The sequence below is a fragment of the Heterodontus francisci genome, chromosome 12, assembly GCF_036365525.1.
Source record: "Heterodontus francisci isolate sHetFra1 chromosome 12, sHetFra1.hap1, whole genome shotgun sequence".
Classification (NCBI taxonomy): domain Eukaryota; kingdom Metazoa; phylum Chordata; class Chondrichthyes; order Heterodontiformes; family Heterodontidae; genus Heterodontus; species Heterodontus francisci.
In genome coordinates, this window is record NC_090382.1 from 87002098 (window position 1) to 87020674 (window position 18577).

The 18577-nt window shown below is 45.1% G+C and overlaps 1 protein-coding gene across 1 annotated transcript in view; it reads right to left on the reverse strand.

The window, feature by feature from the left end:
- The window catches only part of atp10b (ATPase phospholipid transporting 10B), a 443112-nt gene that overhangs the window by 135919 nt on the left and 288616 nt on the right, over nt 1–18577 (reverse strand). Inside the window, 2 exon segments of the mRNA XM_068043811.1 lie at nt 15121–15315; nt 17841–18187. Coding sequence (XP_067899912.1) covers nt 15121–15315; nt 17841–18121 — 476 coding nt within the window. The 5' untranslated portion in view covers nt 18122–18187.

Below are 18577 nucleotides of genomic sequence, written 5' to 3' on the forward strand. Positions count from 1 at the left end.
TGGGGCAGGCGGGCCGTTTTTCTCCGCCACCGCCCTGCGTAAAGTGGCGGTGGAGGCAGGAGCGGATTGGGAAGGGTCCCCGAGCCTCCTGCTCCATTTTACGCCCCTCCCACCACCTTCCTGCTCTTTGGGGGGGCATAAAATTCAACCCTTAGATTAGAACAGACTTTTTCAGTGGGAAGAAAGTTAAAAGAAAACATGAAGATGTGCAATTTAGAAAGGATTAATGTAGTACTTAAAAATTACAACCTTTTAATTCCTTTTCCATTTGAGCAATTGGGCTGAATCATGCCGGTAAAATAATGGTGCATTAACGATGCATGCCACTATTAATGTACAAATTGGCCAGCAAGTTCAGAGGATTGAGAGATACGCCATTTAGATTAGATTAGAGATACAGCACTGAAACAGGCCCTTCGGCCCACCGAGTCTGTGCCGAACATCAACCACCCATTTATACTAATCCTACACTAATCCCATATTCCTACCAAACATCCCCACCTGTCCCTATATTTCCCTACCGCCTACCTATACTAGTGACAATTTATAATGGCCAATTTACCTATCAACCTGCAAGTCTTTTGGCTTGTGGGAGGAAACCGGAGCACCCGGAGAAAACCCACGCAGACACAGGGAGAACTTGCAAACTCCACACAGGCAGTACCCAGAATCGAACCCGGGTCCCTGGAGCTGTGAGGCTGCGTTGCTAACCACTGCGCCACTCTGCTACCCTGAGTCACCAATGTCCAGAACTTGCTGGTCAATCAACACTGCTCTGCCTCTTTGCTTTGCACAAATGGCATCTCACTCTTAGCCTCACTATTTTTAAGAGCTGGATGGATTTGCATATTAATTGCCTTTAAACACTCCACAGAAAGTTAAGTCTGGTAATTAAGAGCACAAGTGCCTTTTTAACAACATGCTGTTATTTACTGCCAATCAGTGGAACAATGAAACTTGGAATCTTATTCCTTCAGGTATAAATTGTTTTGAAATTTTAAAACATGTCAATTAAAAAAAAAACCTTACTTTACTTTTCTGCTCTCTCCCTTAAAGCAGTCTTTCTTTTTCCATCTTTACTTCTCTTTCTGTACCTGATTCGACTCTAAGTCATTCATCTGTTTTGCAATCCTTAAATCTCATTAAGGAGTTACTCTGGTGGTTCTACCATTCACTGAGGTCCCAGATGTTCTGTTGCCCTCGCCACAGCATTCCCAGCTCGCCACATCCAGCGAGTTATGGCAAACATTTTTTGTGCTGACGGGGCCAGTAAAATGTCTACCTAATGGGGTATGCCACAAAATGCACTGGACAACATCATCAGGCCTAGTAGAAGGATTTCTAATGCAAACAATTGACTATTATTTATATAGCTTACTTAGCTTCTCATTTGTAGTTTATAAATAAACGTAATGTTTGTTTTAAAACCAGTTCTATTCGCTCATCACTGCCTTGCCAAAATAAGTGAATTTAAAGGACTTAGAAGCTAAAATAACTTCAAGTAGGTTTCACCCAATTAAAATTCAGTGCGAAATTCCAGTTGAGCCCAAATTCCATCTACTCATTCCACCACGTAATCATTCTGCCATCCCCTCTCAACTTTTTCTCAAAGATGGATTTGACATCGTTTTTGGAACTGAGGTTAAGCAGAACCAAGTGCCGTTTTAATTTTTGCATTCAAATTTATTGATACTCAAGCCACATTTTTGGACTTTAAATAGACTCATTGCATATTTGTTTGTAACAAAGCCAGCCTAAGTGCGAAGGGGTGAAAGATGCAACTCTCTGCTCATTGCTAGATTAATGAGGAGAGAAATGATTTGCATATATATATAGTGCCTTTCATGTCCTCAAGACATCCCAAATCAATTTACAACTGATGGATACATACTTAGAGCCATAATTATCTAAATAGGAGAGGGTTCATCAGAAACTCTGCTGTAATGTCACCATATTGCTCACCAGTGAAAAGTACATGCTTCAACTGCTGCATTGTGAACATTTTGAATGCCATTTTTATATAAATGAAATATCACATCTCTATTGCAGTTCTGAATGAAGGCCAATACTTCTTGTGAAAGCATGTTATTACTGCTGACAGATGTCATTTTATCAGCATCGACACAAATCTGCCAACCCAAATCTGCTTGTATTTTTAATCCTGCCGTGATCCAGTTTATACAATCTGTCCTTTATTGCTGAAATCAGCACCAGGATTGCCAAGGTTGCCGCTGTCGTGCCAAAAGTTGAGAAGACTAGTGTGGACCAACAGCAAACAAACCACAAATACAAAGCTCTGCGTGTACAAGGTTTGTGTTTTCAGCATCCTTCTTTATAGTGGCGCAATGGTTAGCAGCGCAGCCTCACAGCTCCAGTGACCCGGGTTCAGTTCTGGGTACTGCCTGTGCGGAGTTTGCAAGTTCTCCCTGTGACTGTGTGGGTTTCCGCTGGGTGCTCCGGTTTCCTCCCACAGCCAAAGACTTGCAGGTTGATAGGTAAATTGGCCATTATAAATTGCCCCTAGCGTAGGTAGGTGGTAGGAGAATGGTGGGGATCTGGCAGGGAACTTGGGGTTAATGTAGGATTAATATAAGATGGGTGGTTGTTGGTCGGCACAGACTCAGTGGGCCGAAGGGCCTGTTTCAGTGCCGTACCTCTAAATAAATAAAAAATAAATAGTAGTGAAGCATGGACAACTTATGTAAGTCAAGAAAAACAGAACAGCTTCTACCTCCACTGCTTCAGATGGATATTGGGCATCTCCCAGCAGGACAGTGTGCTGAATTTTTTTTATTATTCATTCATGGGATGTGGGCAACGCTGGCCAGGCCAGCATTTATTGCCCATCCCTAATTGCTCTTGAGAAGGTGGTGGTGAGAAGATGGTACACACTGCTGCCACTGTGCATCGGTAGTGGAGAGAGTGAATGTTTGTAGATGGGGTGCCAATCAAGCGGGCTGCTTTGTCCTGGATGGTGTCGAGCTTCTTGAGTGTTGTTGGCGCTGCACCCATCCAGGCAAGTGGAGAGTATTCAGTCACACTCCTGACTTGTGCCTTGTAGATGGTGGACAGCCTTGGGGGAGTCAGGAGGTGAGTTACTCGCCTCAGGATTCCTAGCCTCTGACCTGCTCTTGTAGCCACGGTATTCATATGGCTACTCCAGTTCAGTTTCTGGTCAATGGTAGCCCCTAGGATGTTGATAGTGGGGGATTCAGCGATGGTAATGCTGTCAAATGTCAAGGGGAGATGGTTACATTCTCTCTTGTTGGAAATGGTTCATTGCCTGGCACTTGTGTGGCGCGAATGTAACTGGTCACTTAACAGCCGAAGCCTGGATATTGTCCAGGTCTTGCTGCATTTCTACACGGACTGCTTCAGTATCTGAGGGGTCACGAATGGTGCTGAACATTGTGCAATCAGCGAACATCCTCACTTCTGACCTTATGATTGAAGGAAGGTCATTGATGAAGCAGCTGAAGATGGTTGGGCCTAGGCCAGTACCCTGAGGAACTCCTGCAGTGATGTCCTGGAGCTGAGATGATTGACCTCCAACAACCACAACCATCTTCCTTTGCGCTAGGTATGATTCCAACCAGCAGAGTGTTTTCCCCCTGATTCCCATGGACCTCAGTTTTGCTAGGGTTCCTTGATGTCATACTCGGTCAAATGCTGCCTTGATGTCAAGGGCAGTCACTCTCACCTCAAAGAGATTTCAGCTCTTTTGTCCATGTTTGAACCAAGGCTGTAATGAGGTCAGGAGCTGAGTGGTCCTGGCGGAACCCAAACTGAGCGTCACTGAGCAGGTTATTGCTAAGCAAGTGCCACTTGATGGCACTGTTGATGACACCTTCCATCACTTTACTGTTGATTAAGAGTAGGCTGATGGGATGGTAATTGGCCGTGTTGGACTTGTCCTGCCTTTTGTGCACAGGACATATCTGGGCAATTTTCCACATTGCAGGGTAGATGCCAGTGTTGTAGCTGTACTGGAACAGCTTGGCTAGGACCACGGCAATTTCTGGAGCACAGGTCTTCAGTACTATTGCCGGAATATTGTCAGGGCCCATAGCTTTCGCAGTGTCCAGTGCCTTCAATCGTTTCTTGATATCATGCGCAGTGAATCGAATTGGCTGAAGTCTGGCATCTGTGATTCTGGGGACTTCAGGAGGAGGCTGAGATGGATCATCAACTCGGCACTTCTGGCTGAATATTGTTGCAAATGCTTCAGCCTTATCTTTCGCACTGATGTGCTGGGCTCCCCCATCATTGAGGATGGGGATATTTGTGGAGCCACCTCCTCCAGTTAGTTGTTTAATTGTCCACCAACATTCACGGCTGGATGTGGCAGGACTGCAGAGCTTAGATCTGATCCGTTGGTTATGGGATCGCTTAGCTCTGTCTATCGCATGCCGCTTATGCAGTTTGGCAAGCAGATAGTCCTGTGTTGTAGCTTCACCAGGTTGACACCTCATTTTGAGGTATGCCTGGTGCTGCTCCTGGCATGCCCTCCTGCACTCTTCATTGAACCAGGGTTAGTCTCCTGGCTTGATGATAATGGTAGAGTGGGGGATATGCTGGGCCATGAGGTTACAGACTGTGGTTGAGTACAATTCTGTTGCTGCTGATGGCCCACAGCGCCTCATGGATGCCCAATTTTGTATTGCTAGATCAGTTTGAAATCTATCCCATTCAGCACGGTGATAGTGCCACACAACACGATGGACGGTATCCTCAGTGTGAAGGTGAGACTTTGTCTCCACAAGGACTGTGCGGTGGTCACTCCTACCAATACAGTCATGGACAGAAGCATCTGCAGCAGGCAGATTGGTGAGGACGACGTCAAGTATGTATTTCCCTCGTGTTGGTTCCCCCACCACCTGCTGCAGCCCCAGCCGAGCAGCTATGTCCTTTAGGACTCGGCCAGCTCGGTCAGTAGTGGTGCTACCGAGCCACTCTTAGTGATGGACATTGAAGTCCCCCACCCAGAGTACATTTTGTGCCCTTGCCACCCTCAGTACTTCCTCCAAGTGGTGTTCAACATGGTGGAGTACTGAGTCATCAGCTGAGGGAGGGCGGTAGGTGGTAATCAGTCGGAGGTTGCCTTGCCCATGTTTGCCTGATACCATGAGACTTCATGGGGTCCGGAGTCGATGTTGAGGACTCCCAGGGCAACTCCCTCCTACTGTATACCACTGTGCCACCACCTCTGGTGGGTCTGTCCTGCCGGTGGGACAGGACATATCTGGGGATGGTGATGGCAGTGTCTGGGACATTGTCTGTAAGGTATGATTCCGTGAGTATGACTATGTCAGGCTGTTGCTCGACTAGTCTGTGGGACAGCTCTCCCAACTTTGGCACAAGCCCCCAGATGTTAGTAAGGAGGACTTTGCAGGGTCGACAGGGCTGGGTTTGCCGTTGTCGTTTCCGGTACCTAGGTCGATGCCGGGTTGTGAGTCCGGTTTCATTCCTTTTCATTGACTTCATAGCGGTTAGGTACAACTGAGTGGCTTGCTAGGCCATTTCAGAGGGCATGTAAGAGTTAACCACATTGCTGTGGGTCAGGAGTCACATGTAGGCTAGACCAGGTAAGAACAGCAGATTTCCTTTCCTAAAGGACATTAGTGAACCAGATGGGTTTTTACAACAATTGACAATGGTTTCATGGCCATCATTAGACTAGCTTTTAATTCCAGATTTTTTATTAATTCAATTCAAATTCCACCTTCTGCTGTGGTGGGATTCGAACCCATGTCCCCAGAGAAATACCCTGGGTCTCTGGGTTACTAGTCCAGTGATAATACCACTACGCCACCGCCTACCCCTAAATACAGAATACAGAAGTACACCAGTACGCAGAGATCCCCAGCAGGTTTGCCCCACTGAGTCAGTGGAGACTATGTTGGCTGTGTCATGTGCATTGAATTGATCATGGCTGCATCCCCAAAGACATGCTCGATGACGAGCTTGCTATTGGCATGAGACCAACAGGTCACTCACATCTGTGGCACAAGGACGTCAGCAACCATGACCTCACGTTGACTGGGATCAGTGTCAATGCATGGGGAGTCCTTGCTGTTGACCAGAGTTCCTGGAGAATGGCAGTCAGAAAGGACATGGAATAAGCAGAGGACCAAAGAAATGATCAGACTGCAGTAAAGAGAGCCAGTGGAAGGAAAAAAATATCAGTTGACCTCGGGCCAATGATATTCAACTGTCCCAGCTGTGGAAGAGATTGCCACTCATGAGTTGGCCTCTTCAGCCACAACAGGCGATGTTCAACTGAGAAGTACATACACCCCAGGTGCAGTCCATCATCTTCCAAGACGGATGGATACCTATTACCTGTTCATGTAATTATTCCTAGTGCAGTCTCTGGCATTAGATGCTAAGTCTCCAATGATCAATTATATGCAAAGCATTCAACACAAAGAGAAAAGATTTCCTTTGTGCATTACTACGTGTAACAAAATTATAAACCTGCTTGTAAAGGACCTAACATACATGATAATAAAAAAAGCAGAGAATGTTGGAAATACTCAGCAGCTCAAGCAGCAAGTGTGGCTGGGATTTTGTCTTGGCAATGGGCGCTTGGCCTTTCAAAAAAGCGTCAGCGGGAGTCCCATTTTGCCACCTCTGGAGAAGGCCCACCAGATCAAGTTCCAATTAGGCACTTTAGTGGACAGCGGCAGTCCTTCCCCAGGATCAAGGACCCCTGTGGAAGAAGTCCCACCTGTTGAGAGCTGTCAACCAATCAGAGGCTGGCGGCTCTTTAACTGAGTAGCGCCATGGCGGAAGCTATGGCTGCTATTGGTACTCAACTCACCCGAGGCCCTGGACCCAGGCCACAGATAAATCAGGGCAGGAGGGGTTTCGCGGGGTGGGGGTCACGGCAGAACAGGTGAAGGGGTTCAGCAGTAAGGGCAGGGACCGATGCTGGGTCCTCACTCAGGCACGAAGTACCTTTCAAGGAGGGGACCACCCCTGCCCCCGGAGCCAGCAGGCAACCTGCATGGGCTTGCTTGGCATGCTCCCCATGTGGCGACAAGCTCACCCGCTACTATACTAATTGTGATGGTGGCAGGATGAGACCCTTGATTGGACATTAATTTCCCACTTAGGGGCCTCAATTGGCAGCAGGGCATGAAGGCTATTCCTAGGCCTTCCTGCCCTGGACATACTTTGGGTGGAGGTGAGAGGGTGGCAGGGTCCCCCTCTGTTATCATCCCGCCTAATTATATGCTCTCCCCACCTCCAACCCAGACATGGAATGCATAAAATTCCCCCCAACATTTCAGGTCAATGAACGTTCATCAGAACTGGAAACGGTTAAACACATAACAGTTTTTGAACAGAGGAAGGAAAGTGGGGGGGGGGGGCGGCGTGGGGGGAAGAGTAGGAAAGAACAAAAGGGAAGGTCTGTGATAGAGTGGAAGGCAAGAGTGATTAAAAGACAAAAAGGATGATGGTGCAAGGCAAAATGGGGTGATAATGTGACAATGAAAGAAACATATGCTGTACCTAAAGGCATTGTAAATGGCTGCAGCAGAACAACTACCAGCACCTGCTGTCCAAAAATCTGAAGCAGTGGTTATGATCTAATTTGTTGAACGCACTGCTGAGTCCAGAAGGTTGAAAAGTGTCAGGTACTGTTCCTCGAGTTTCTGTTGAGCTTCACTGGAATAGCGTAGGAGGCAGAGGATAGAGAAGTCAGAGTGGGACAGCAAATTAAAATGGCAAGTGACCCAAAGCTCATGGTCATGCTTGCAAACTGTGCTCAGCAAAGCGATCGCCCAATTGTTGTTTGGTCTCCGAATGTAGAGAAGACTGCATCATGAGCGGCGAATACAATATACTACATTAAAAGAGGTACAAGTAAATCACGTTTTCACCTGGAAGGAGTGTTTGGGGGCCCTGCACAGTGGGAAGGGAGAAGGTGAAAGGGCTGGTGTTACATCTGCTGTGCTTGTATGCGAAGGTGCTGTGGGAAGGGAAGCAATTGTTGGGTTGATGGATGAGGGGACCAGGATGTCTCAGAGGAAATGGTTCCTTCAGAATACTAAAAGGGAGGAGCGGAAGATGTGTTTGGTTGTGGCATTTTGCTGGAGTTATCCACTCTTCAGTAACTAACTAATCCCACCTCCTAGCACCTGGTCCATAGCCTTGCAGGTTACAGCTCATAATCAGGCATGTCCAGATACCTTTTAAAAGAATTGAGGATTTCTGCCTCCTGCCTCATTCCTGGCAGTGAATTCCAGACACCCACCAGCCTCTGGGTCATAAAGATTTTCTGCATGTCCCCTCTAATCCTTCTACCAATCACCTTAAATCTATGCCCCCTGGTAATTGACCTTTCCGCTAGGGAAACAGATAGAAGTAGATAATAACACATGATGAGGGAGGACAGAGTGGAATTTGCCAAATGCAGAATGAATATTGGAATCTGGGAGTGGCAGTATCTAAATTTGGCACTGATTGCATACGTTGAAGAGAAAAAAAATTGCAGGGCTATGGGGAAAAGAGTGGGACCAGTTGATTTGCTCTTAGAGAGCTGGCATGGACATGAAGGGCCGGATGGCCTCCTTCTGTGCTATAATCATTCTATGATTCTATATATAGGGTGAAGGAATAGAAATGGCACTAATGCCACACAAGCATGGAGGCCTTGAAAATACTGGGACGAATGGCTTAAGCTACGAGAACGGAGCACAAGGTAACACTTAGGTGCCAGAGAGAGGGAAGATCTTTGCACATGAAAATTGCTCTAAATATTGTTGGTATGATTTGTGAAATTTTTGTTACATAACTTCACATTTAGGGGTATAATAAGGGGATGGATGAAGGACCAACACAATGGACTGGAGGGTTGGCGGGGTGGGGATGGGGTGCAGTGGCAGGAGATAACTTTTGTGGTATTTGTTGGTCCCCTTTTAGTGATTAAAAAGAAATGTTTTTGACAGCTAGTAGTCACGATTGCTCCAGTTACCCATTCATTAAAAAACAATTCATCAGTATACTGACATGCAAAAAAGACAAAGATCAGCAGATCCATTGAGTTTGTCCCATTCAGCCATGTTGTAACAAAGCAATACAATCTTCAATATTCCGTACCCACCAACAGCCGAGAGAGACAGAGAGAAAGAGGGAAAAAAAAACAGATCAAAATAGATCCCTAGGCTAATTCAAGGAGAAAAATAATTGTGGAAAATTAATCTCAGACTCCCGAAGCCAATAACAATGCATATGTAGCCCCTGATAAAATACAGGCCTTCAGACAGCAAGAAAGTCATGCCATAGCAAATCTGCTGGTGCTTTATTAACTACAATCATTTTGATAACTAATCACAATGCAGTTTTAAAAATTATGGCTTTGTTTATACCAAAGGTAATGAAATAGTGTGCCACTGCACTACTTCACTTGCAAACATTCTTTGCATGTTGTCTGAAGCCAATCTGCTGGGTTTCAAATATTATTGAAAAGAGATAGATTGAATTATTTCCAGATTCCCAAGGAAGCCTATATATGTCATTATCTCATTTGCCTCAACAGACAATGCTCCAAGTATCTCATTAGTAACTTGTCCCATTTGGACCTTAGAATTACAATTTCTTTCATGTTTTCATGTTCTCACACCAAGGAACATCAATGCTCAGAGTAGAATTTTTTTTTAAATTTATTGCAACTGATGCCATGTAATATGCTGGGGTCACACAAAGATCTTTTACTCTACCAAAAAATGCACTTTAAGCTCAAATGTAATACCCTACTAGACCAGTATGGCATTTTCATTCCCCCATCAGCCATCCTTATGCGTTGTCCGTGTGGAACAGCCAAATAATGTCGTTTGTGCTGAATTATGGCTAGTTTTGATTTAGACCTGTAGCCAACAGAAATAAATTTAGATGAGCACACTTTTGCTATATAAAAATAGCTGTTGTGCTGTTATATTGCTCAACGTGCATCTGGTATCTGGAACATATTTCTGAAAAGCAGCTGCTAAAATGGAGTAATGCTTAACCTGGCCTGTCCTTTTAAAGCTAGTCGCTATGGGAAAGTGGACCAATTAGGCAGAGACTAATTGTTCAGGTAAAATGCTCAAGATTGGCAGCTGCTTCCTTGATTCTTGCTATTGGGTTGAAACAAGGGCCAGGAATTTCCTGGGAGCTAAACCTGCTCTTCTGGCATAACATTGGAGGAAACTCCATTTATGTTACAAAAATTTGTAACTTCTCTTTATCATATATATTTTTGAAGTGTAATTGATGCACACTAGCGAGGTGAAATTGGTTTCTGCCAGTAGCCGATTTTCCACTGAAGTTCACAGAACAATGATTTGAACTCTTTTTGGAGACTCATTTCCTAGTCTCACTGTCACTTTGTTTGAAATTAAAAACCTTGGCAATATTCTCCAAGTCAATGGAAAATAAAAACTGGTGTAGTGCGTAATAGAATGTCGATTCGCGATGAGCCTGTTTCACTGGCGTATGCCAATTTCACCCCCTATATGACTATACATAGTGGCCATGTAGTGCTGAGAGTATAGCAGGCTTGGCACTCTTGATTATTTCAGGGGTAATGCTGTCCTTCCCAGGGGCTTTTCCGCTGGCTAGGGAATCAATGGCATCACTGAGTTCCGATTTGGTTGGCTGTATGTCCAGCTCATCCATGACTGGTAGAGGCTGGGCTGCATTGAGGGCAGTCTCAGTGACAGCATTCTCCCTGGAGTACAGTTCTAGGTAGTGCTCAACCCAGCGGTCCATCTGTTTGCGTTGGTCAGTGATTATGTCCCCCGATTTAGATTTGAGGGGGGTGATCTTCTTGATGGTTGGCCCAAGAGCTCTCTTCATGCCATCATACATTCCTCTGATGTTTCCGGTGTCTGAGGCCAGCTGAATATGACTGCATAGGTGTTGCCAGTAGTCGTTTGCGCAACGCCTAGCTGTTCTTTGTGCAGTACTTCTGGCTGCTTTAAGTGCTGCGGATGTTAAATCGCTGGGGGCTTTCTTGTAGTTCAAAAGTGCAATGCGCTTAGCGGCTATGACAGGTTCCAGCTCTTCATTATGAGATTGAAACCAGTCTGCATTTCTCTTCGCACTTTTGCCGTAGGTGGTCAAAGCTGACTCATAGATGGCGTCTCTGATGTGGGCCCACTTGGTCTCAGCATCCCCTGTGGGAGTGTTTTGAAGGGCTGTTACAAGTGAATTTAGAAATTTTTGTAACAGCTGTGGGTGAGAAATTCTGCTCGTGTTGATGCGCGGGTGGCCCTTCTGCTTGGAATGATGCAACTTCTTTGGTCTGAGTCTAACCTTGCTGCACACCAGGGAGTGGTCGGTGTCGCAGTCCGCACTGTGGAAGCTGCGTGTGATTTGAACACTGTTTAAGGCGGCTCGCCTTGTGACAATGAGGTCTAGCTGGTGCCAACGACGTGATCTTGGGTGCCTCCATGAAACCTGGTGACAGGGTTTAGTGTGAAAGAACGAGTTGGTGATGCAGAGGTTATGATAGGTACACAACTCAAGCAGTCTCTGCCCGTTCTCATTCATCCTTCCAACGCCATAGCGCCCAAGGCAGGAGGGCCATGAGTCATGGTCGGCCCCAACCCTGGCATTAAAGTCCCCCAGCAGGAATAGGTGTTCGGTGTTGGGGATGCTGCTAATGATGTTATGGAGTTGTTCATAGAACTGGTCTTTAGCTTCAGGTGCGGAGCAGAGTGTTGGAGCATAGATGCTGAGTAGGTGTACTGGACCAGAGGTGGTGAGCAGTCGGATGGACAGTATGCGTTCCGAGCCATTTGAGGGAGGCTCTATCATGCTGAGCAAGGAGTTTCTGATGGCGAAGCCCACTCCATGCTGTCTTGGTTCTTCAGGATCCCTGCCCTGCCAGAAGAAGGTGTAGTCTTGCTCTGCTAGAGAGCCACTCGCGGGGAGGCGAGTCTCCTGAAGTGCTGCAATGTCCACATTGAGTCTACTGAGCTCGTTGTTAATGATGGCGGTCTTCCGAGAATCGTTGATTTGTGTAAGGTCTTCCGACAGGCCAGGACACATAGTTCTGACGTTCCAGCTTGCAAAGCGAAGGGCTGGTACCTTCTTTCCTTTTTTCATGTTGTTTGGTGCGGTGTATCAGTCCACCTTCAGTCCACCTCTCAGCACTACATGAACTGCTATGCCTGTGCTGGGACGAGGGAGCAGTACCCCAGGACATGCGCGATGCCAACATCATCACCCTCTATAAAAACAAAGGTGACCGCGGTGACTGCAACAACTACCGTGGAATCTCCCTGCTCAGCATAGTGGGGAAAGTCTTTGCTCGAGTCGCTCTGAACAGGCTCCAGAAGCTGGCCGAGCGCGTCTACCCTGAGGCACAGTGTGGCTTTCGTGCAGAGAGATCGACTATTGACATGCTGTTCTCCCTTCGTCAGATACAGGAGAAATGCCGTGAACAACAGATGCCCCTCTACATTGCTTTCATTGATCTCACCAAAGCCTTTGACCTCGTCAGCAGACGTGGTCTCTTCAGACTACTAGAAAAGATCGGATGTCCACCAAAGCTACTAAGTATCATCACCTCATTCCATGACAATATGAAAGGCACAATTCAACATGGTGGCTCCTCATCAGAGCCCTTTCCTATCGTGAGTGGTGTGAAACAGGGCTGTGTTCTCGCACCCACACTTTTTGGGATTTTCTTCTCCCTGCTGCTTTCACATGCGTTCAAATCCTCTGAAGAAGGAATTTTCCTCCACACAAGATCAGGGGGCAGGTTGTTCAACCTTGCCCGTCTAAGAGCGAAGTCCAAAGTACGGAAAGTCCTCATCAGAGAACTCCTCTTTGCTGACGATGCTGCTTTAACATCTCACACTGAAGAATGCCTGCAGAGTCTCATCGACAGGTTTGCGGCTGCCTGCAATGAATTTGGCCTAACCATCAGCCTCAAGAAAACGAACATCATGGGGCAGGATGTCAGAAATGCTCCATCCATCAATATTGGCGACCATGCTCTGGAAGTGGTTCAAGAGTTCACCTACCTAGGCTCAACTATCACCAGTAACCTGTCTCTAGATGCAGAAATCAACAAGCGCATGGGTAAGGCTTCCACTGCTATGTTCAGACTGGCCAAGAGAGTGTGGGAAAATGGCGCACTGACACGGAACACAAAAGTCCGAGTGTATCAGGCCTGTGTCCTCAGTACCTTGCTCTACGGCAGCGAGGCCTGGACAACGTATGCCAGCCAAGAGCGACGTCTCAATTCATTCCATCTTCGCTGCCTTCGGAGAATACTTGGCATCAGGTGGCAGGACTATATCTCCAACACAGAAGTCCTTGAAGCGGCCAACACCCCCAGCTTATACACACTACTGAGTCAGCGGCGCTTGAGATGGCTTGGCCATGTGAGCCGCATGGAAGATGGCAGGATCCCCAAAGACACATTGTACAGCGAGCTCGCCACTGGTATCAGACCCACCGGCCGTCCATGTCTCCGTTATAAAGACGTCTGCAAACGCGACATGAAATCGTGTGACATTGATCACAAGTCGTGGGAGTCAGTTGCCAGCATTCGCCAGAGCTGGCGGGCAGCCATAAAGACAGGGCTAAATTGTGGCGAGTCGAAGAGACTTAGTAGTTGGCAGGAAAAAAGACAGAGGCGCAAGGGGAGAGCCAACTGTGCAACAGCCCCAACAAACAAATTTCTCTGCAGCACCTGTGGAAGAGCCTGTCACTCCAGAATTGGCCTTTACAGCCACTCCAGGCGCTGCTTCACAAACCACTGACCACCTCCAGGCGCGTATCCATTGTCTCTCGAGATAAGGAGGCCCAAAAGAAAATAGTGGCCAATGATGAGGCTCACAGTAAGTCAGAAACTATTACATTTCATAAAGGCAGGATTAATGCACAACATATTATCCTTTTGATAAACTGAAGTTATGCCATTTTGAGGCTATATAATCTAATTATTAAGTATTGTGAAGAGAAGTGTGCCAGTTGAGGTCAGTGTTTAATTGCTGTTCAAGCTTCAAGTCATAATGTAATGATTGACTTTAAAAAATGACTGTCAAGGCCTTTCTTTTTTGAAAGAAGTCACTGCTACAGCCATTCTGACAACACCAACAATTGGCATTTATATAGTGCCTTTCACGTAGCAAAACAACCCAATGCACTTCTGTCTTTTGACAAAGCATTTTATGTTGGTGAATGAGTTTTGTTCTAAATTCCGAATGGTTGTCTTGTGTGTCTTTTTTATTGAAAGAAAGATATATTCGCTGATTATTTATAGGAAATTTGCTTAAACTAAATTTCCATAGGAAGTGTGTTGTAATGAAATCTGCAAATACATCTCTGACACTTTATGAGCAATGTCACGAGGGAGCTGCAGACATTTTCATTGAATTGGTAACTGGTCACCCCTTGGTGGTTTTTGTTTTGGCACTCCACATAACATGGAAGGCATGTTGATTAAAGAGGGGTACTGTCAGACTGGCAATCCAGTGGCTAGAAATACTTCAAGCAGGTAGGCCTGATTGCTAGATTTAAGAACAGCTACATATTGGGGGAAGATCTTCTTGGTGCATTACATGCACCAAAATAGTAAGTTATTTAAAAATAACCTAGTTTTGTTACGCACACTGCACAAAGCTAATAGCCTCCATTAAATATTTCTATGCCATGTATTGCTCAGGAAATGGGAGTTAACGGCTTTTGGGCAAGAGTGCAAGCCTACCTCCTATATTCATCAGAACAAAAATAGCAACTGCGACAGAGTTAAAGAACTATTCCTTTAAATAAAGACTTAATTTAAAACAAATACAAAAGCAAAATACTGCAGATGCTAAAAATCTGAAATAAAAACATAAAATGCTGGAAAGACTCAGCAGGAAACACTGGGTTGGATTTTACCAAGCCCATGATGTTGGACTCCGTGGCGGGGGATCAATCTCTTAGATCCTTCTCCCTTTATTTGGAGATAAGAAGCTGCAGGATTCTGTACTTCTCTTTTTACCTTGTTTACAGCCAACCATTAACCTACATTGACACTCTTCAATGTGTAGTGCAAAGTACCAACAGATTATGACATGTAAATACCTTCTACTAAACCAGAGACTTTTCTTGAATTTGCAAAGGACGTACCAATCAAATACTTGCGTCCTGGCTTGGTTTATCCTTTTATCAAATCTGTATCGCCTGTAGTCTTCAACACCATCTTTAATGGCAGTGACGGACATCACAATGATCAAGGGCAACATGGTTATCTCTTTATGGAAAACTCCAATGGATGGGAACCAGTTCAGAAGGGCCAGGAACAGGAAGTAAATATTGGCAAATCTGGGATGTGAGAAAGGGGAGGAAAAAAGAACTTTATATTTTTTCCTTAGTCGGGTCTTTGCCACAACATATCTGAGAAAGCAGATAACCTGTTCCCAGGTCTCTGTCAATAAGAGACAAGAAGAAAATAAGGAAATGAATGGTCTCTCCTGGGATGAGTCATACCCAGATTTTCCCACCATACTCTGTTGGCTATTGTTACATTTGCCTCGGTATCTTTCTCTCCTGTGGCCCCCTTTCCTTCCGCATGAATATTAAATATAGATCTGAGAAAGGGAATGGGGGTGGGGAGGGGTGGGTGATGGTGGTGATGAAATTGGTTAACCACTGTAGCCCAAAATGGACTGATAGCAAATAGCCAGCCCATTTCACACTGCATTCAATTTTGTTTTCCATTGGTTCCCATTCCTTCCCTCGCCTCACTGCCACCTCACCCCCAAAACTGACCTACCTGCTTCTGGTCTAGAGCTGGTGGGCTGTACCATCTGCCACTTTTTGCCTGTAGCCCGCTGGGAAAATTCTACGGAGGTTAGGCACATAAAATGGACCGAGCGTTCCCTGCAGAGGCTATTAGCCTGGCGGGCTTAGGAGGCTGGTCACCTGAATCCACACTGCCTGCAGAGATGCTGAATCCATTCAATGTGTTTACCAGCCAAGGTGAGATGCTCCTGTAATCTGCAGGCCAGGAGACCAAGCTAAAATTTGGATTTCTACTTTTGTCTCATTTACAAAATGAAATACTATCTTTCTGGTCAGCACCACCATAATGCAAAAACACCCGAAAGTTTTAACAGGATCTGTATTTACATTAACTCTAGGTCAAAGCAACCAAATGGACAATATTAGTGTCATAACCCAATTATTTTGTTTAAATTCAGTACCCTAATCTGTACCAGGAGAGAGACACTCAATACCAGAGGGGTTTATTTCCAGAATGTGATTCTCTGGGTGAAAACTAATCAACAGAAGGAAAACTAGAAAAATCAGAAGTTTAATGCTTGCATTTGAAACTTACTCCGTGATTTCTGTGACTGTAGGTTTGAAGATCATCATAATTTGAAACATATATGTAGCCATCAGAAATCCATTTCCAAATTGTAAGTATATGGGAAAGAATTTGAGTCAAAGCAAAAGCAAAATACAGCAGATGCTGGAAATCTGAAATAAATGCAGAAAATGCTGGAAATGCTCAGCAGGTCAAGCAGCATCTGGGGAGAAAGAAACAGAGTTAATGTTTCAGTCAATGACCTTTCATCAGAATTCGGAACAGGTGGTGTTCTGATGAAAGAATTTGACCTGCTCATATTTTGAACAGTGGAAACTCATGGGAAGGGATTTGCACCACTAGAGTTCAATGTTGAGAGTAGATACATATTCTGGAGTCAAATACATCTAAAATTCATTTCAATTCTATCAAGCCTTCTCCAATTTGAATAGTAGGCAACAGAGATCCCAGTTTATTTGAAATATTTCCCCAATCACAACTTGTACTAAAAACTAAGCTCTAAACAGACAAAACCAAAACCAAGAGTTCCCAAGAAGCAGATGTAATAAGGGAGAGACAATGAAAGTAGATGTCAAGCTGGACATGGCAGAACAGAGTGAGTGCCAAGCTGGGCAAAGCAGCAAAATAAGCCATTTGTGACAGAATTAAATATTCAAAAAAGCATAATCACAGGATGATAACCAAGATCTATATTTTTGTTCCTTCATCAATTCATGGGATGTGGGAATCATTGGCTGGGTCAGCATTTATTATCCATCCCTAATTTCCCTTGAGAAGGTGGTGGTGAGCTGCCTTTTTGAACTGCTGCAGCCCTTGGTGTCTAGGTACACCAACAGTGCTATTAGGGAGGGAGTTCCAAGGTTTTGACCCAGCGACAGTGAAGGAACGGCGATATAGCTCCAAGTCAGAATGGTGTGTGACTTGGAGGGGAACTTGCAGTTCCCATGCATCTGCTACCCTTGTCCTTCTAGGTGGTAGACCCGTGGGTTTGGAAGGTGCTGTTGAAGGAGCCCTAGTGAGTTGCTGCAGTGCATCTTGTAGATGGTACACACCTCTGCCACTGTGCATCGGTGGTGGAGGGAGTGAATGTTGAAGGTGGTGGATGGGATGCCAATCAAGCGGGCTGCTTTGTCCTGGATGGTGAAGCTTCTTGAGTGTTGTTGGAGCTGTACCCAATCAGGCAAGTGGAGAGTATTCCATCACACTTGTGACTTGTAGATGGTGGACAGGCACTGGGGAGACAGGAGGTGAGTTACTCGCAGCCTCTGACCTGCTGTTATAGCCACAGCATTTATGTGGTTGGTCCAGTTCAGTTTCTGGTCAATGGTAAACTCCAGGATATTGATAGTTGGAGATTCAGCAATGTTAATGCTATTGAACATCAAGATGAGATGTTAGATTCTCTCCTATTTGAGATGGTCATTCGTGCCACACAAGTGCCAGGCAATATTAAATGCTCCTTACAGAAACGTGTTTTCATGAAGAAGGAATGCTGAGGTAACTGAGGTATGGTGCTTACCTGCAAAACTGCTCAAAAAAGTTCTTTGGAAGAAAGCTGATGAAGGTATATTTTGTAGTTCTTATCTTGTTGCTCAAATAGTCTTTCATTCGCCTTTCTGAGTCTTTGGCAAACGTTTTATTATTAGGAACGATAATTCTTTGGTTACTTAAGATGGCTGACCATTGCTCCTTGGCTGGAGATTTCTGTGATGAGGATGACAGCAAGGGTGTTGTTTCAGAGATGCTGCTGGCTCTTTGCCGCTGGAAACGGAATCGAATCCATTCAATAGAATGTGCCATTATTCATTGGATTGTGTTTCCGTCTTCAGTTGCATAGTCTGATATTAAACTATGGACAACTCCCACCTTTTGTTAAAACAGAAACCGTATTAGATAATCAATATTAGCTAAGAAATAACTGATGTGAGAATACAGTAGATGTAATTGAAACCACCAAAGGATTAAAAGAGAGATCATTAACCTGATTATAATTGCAAAAATACTTCAGTTAATGCAATAAATTCTTGAGACAGCTGGAGTCTAGTGGAGTTGAAGTCAGGCCTAACTTGCCTAATATTTCAACATGCAGCACCTCAAGTTGTATTCAAGTCAATCCTGTATTATTTTAAAGTGTACTTATAAAGCCTCTTAATTGGGGTGAGAGATGATGGCACTGAGAATAGAATATTTTTCTTGCTTTTCTTATTCCATGTTTTGCATTCTAAGATCAGGGTTGGGTGCAGTGTCACATTCTCT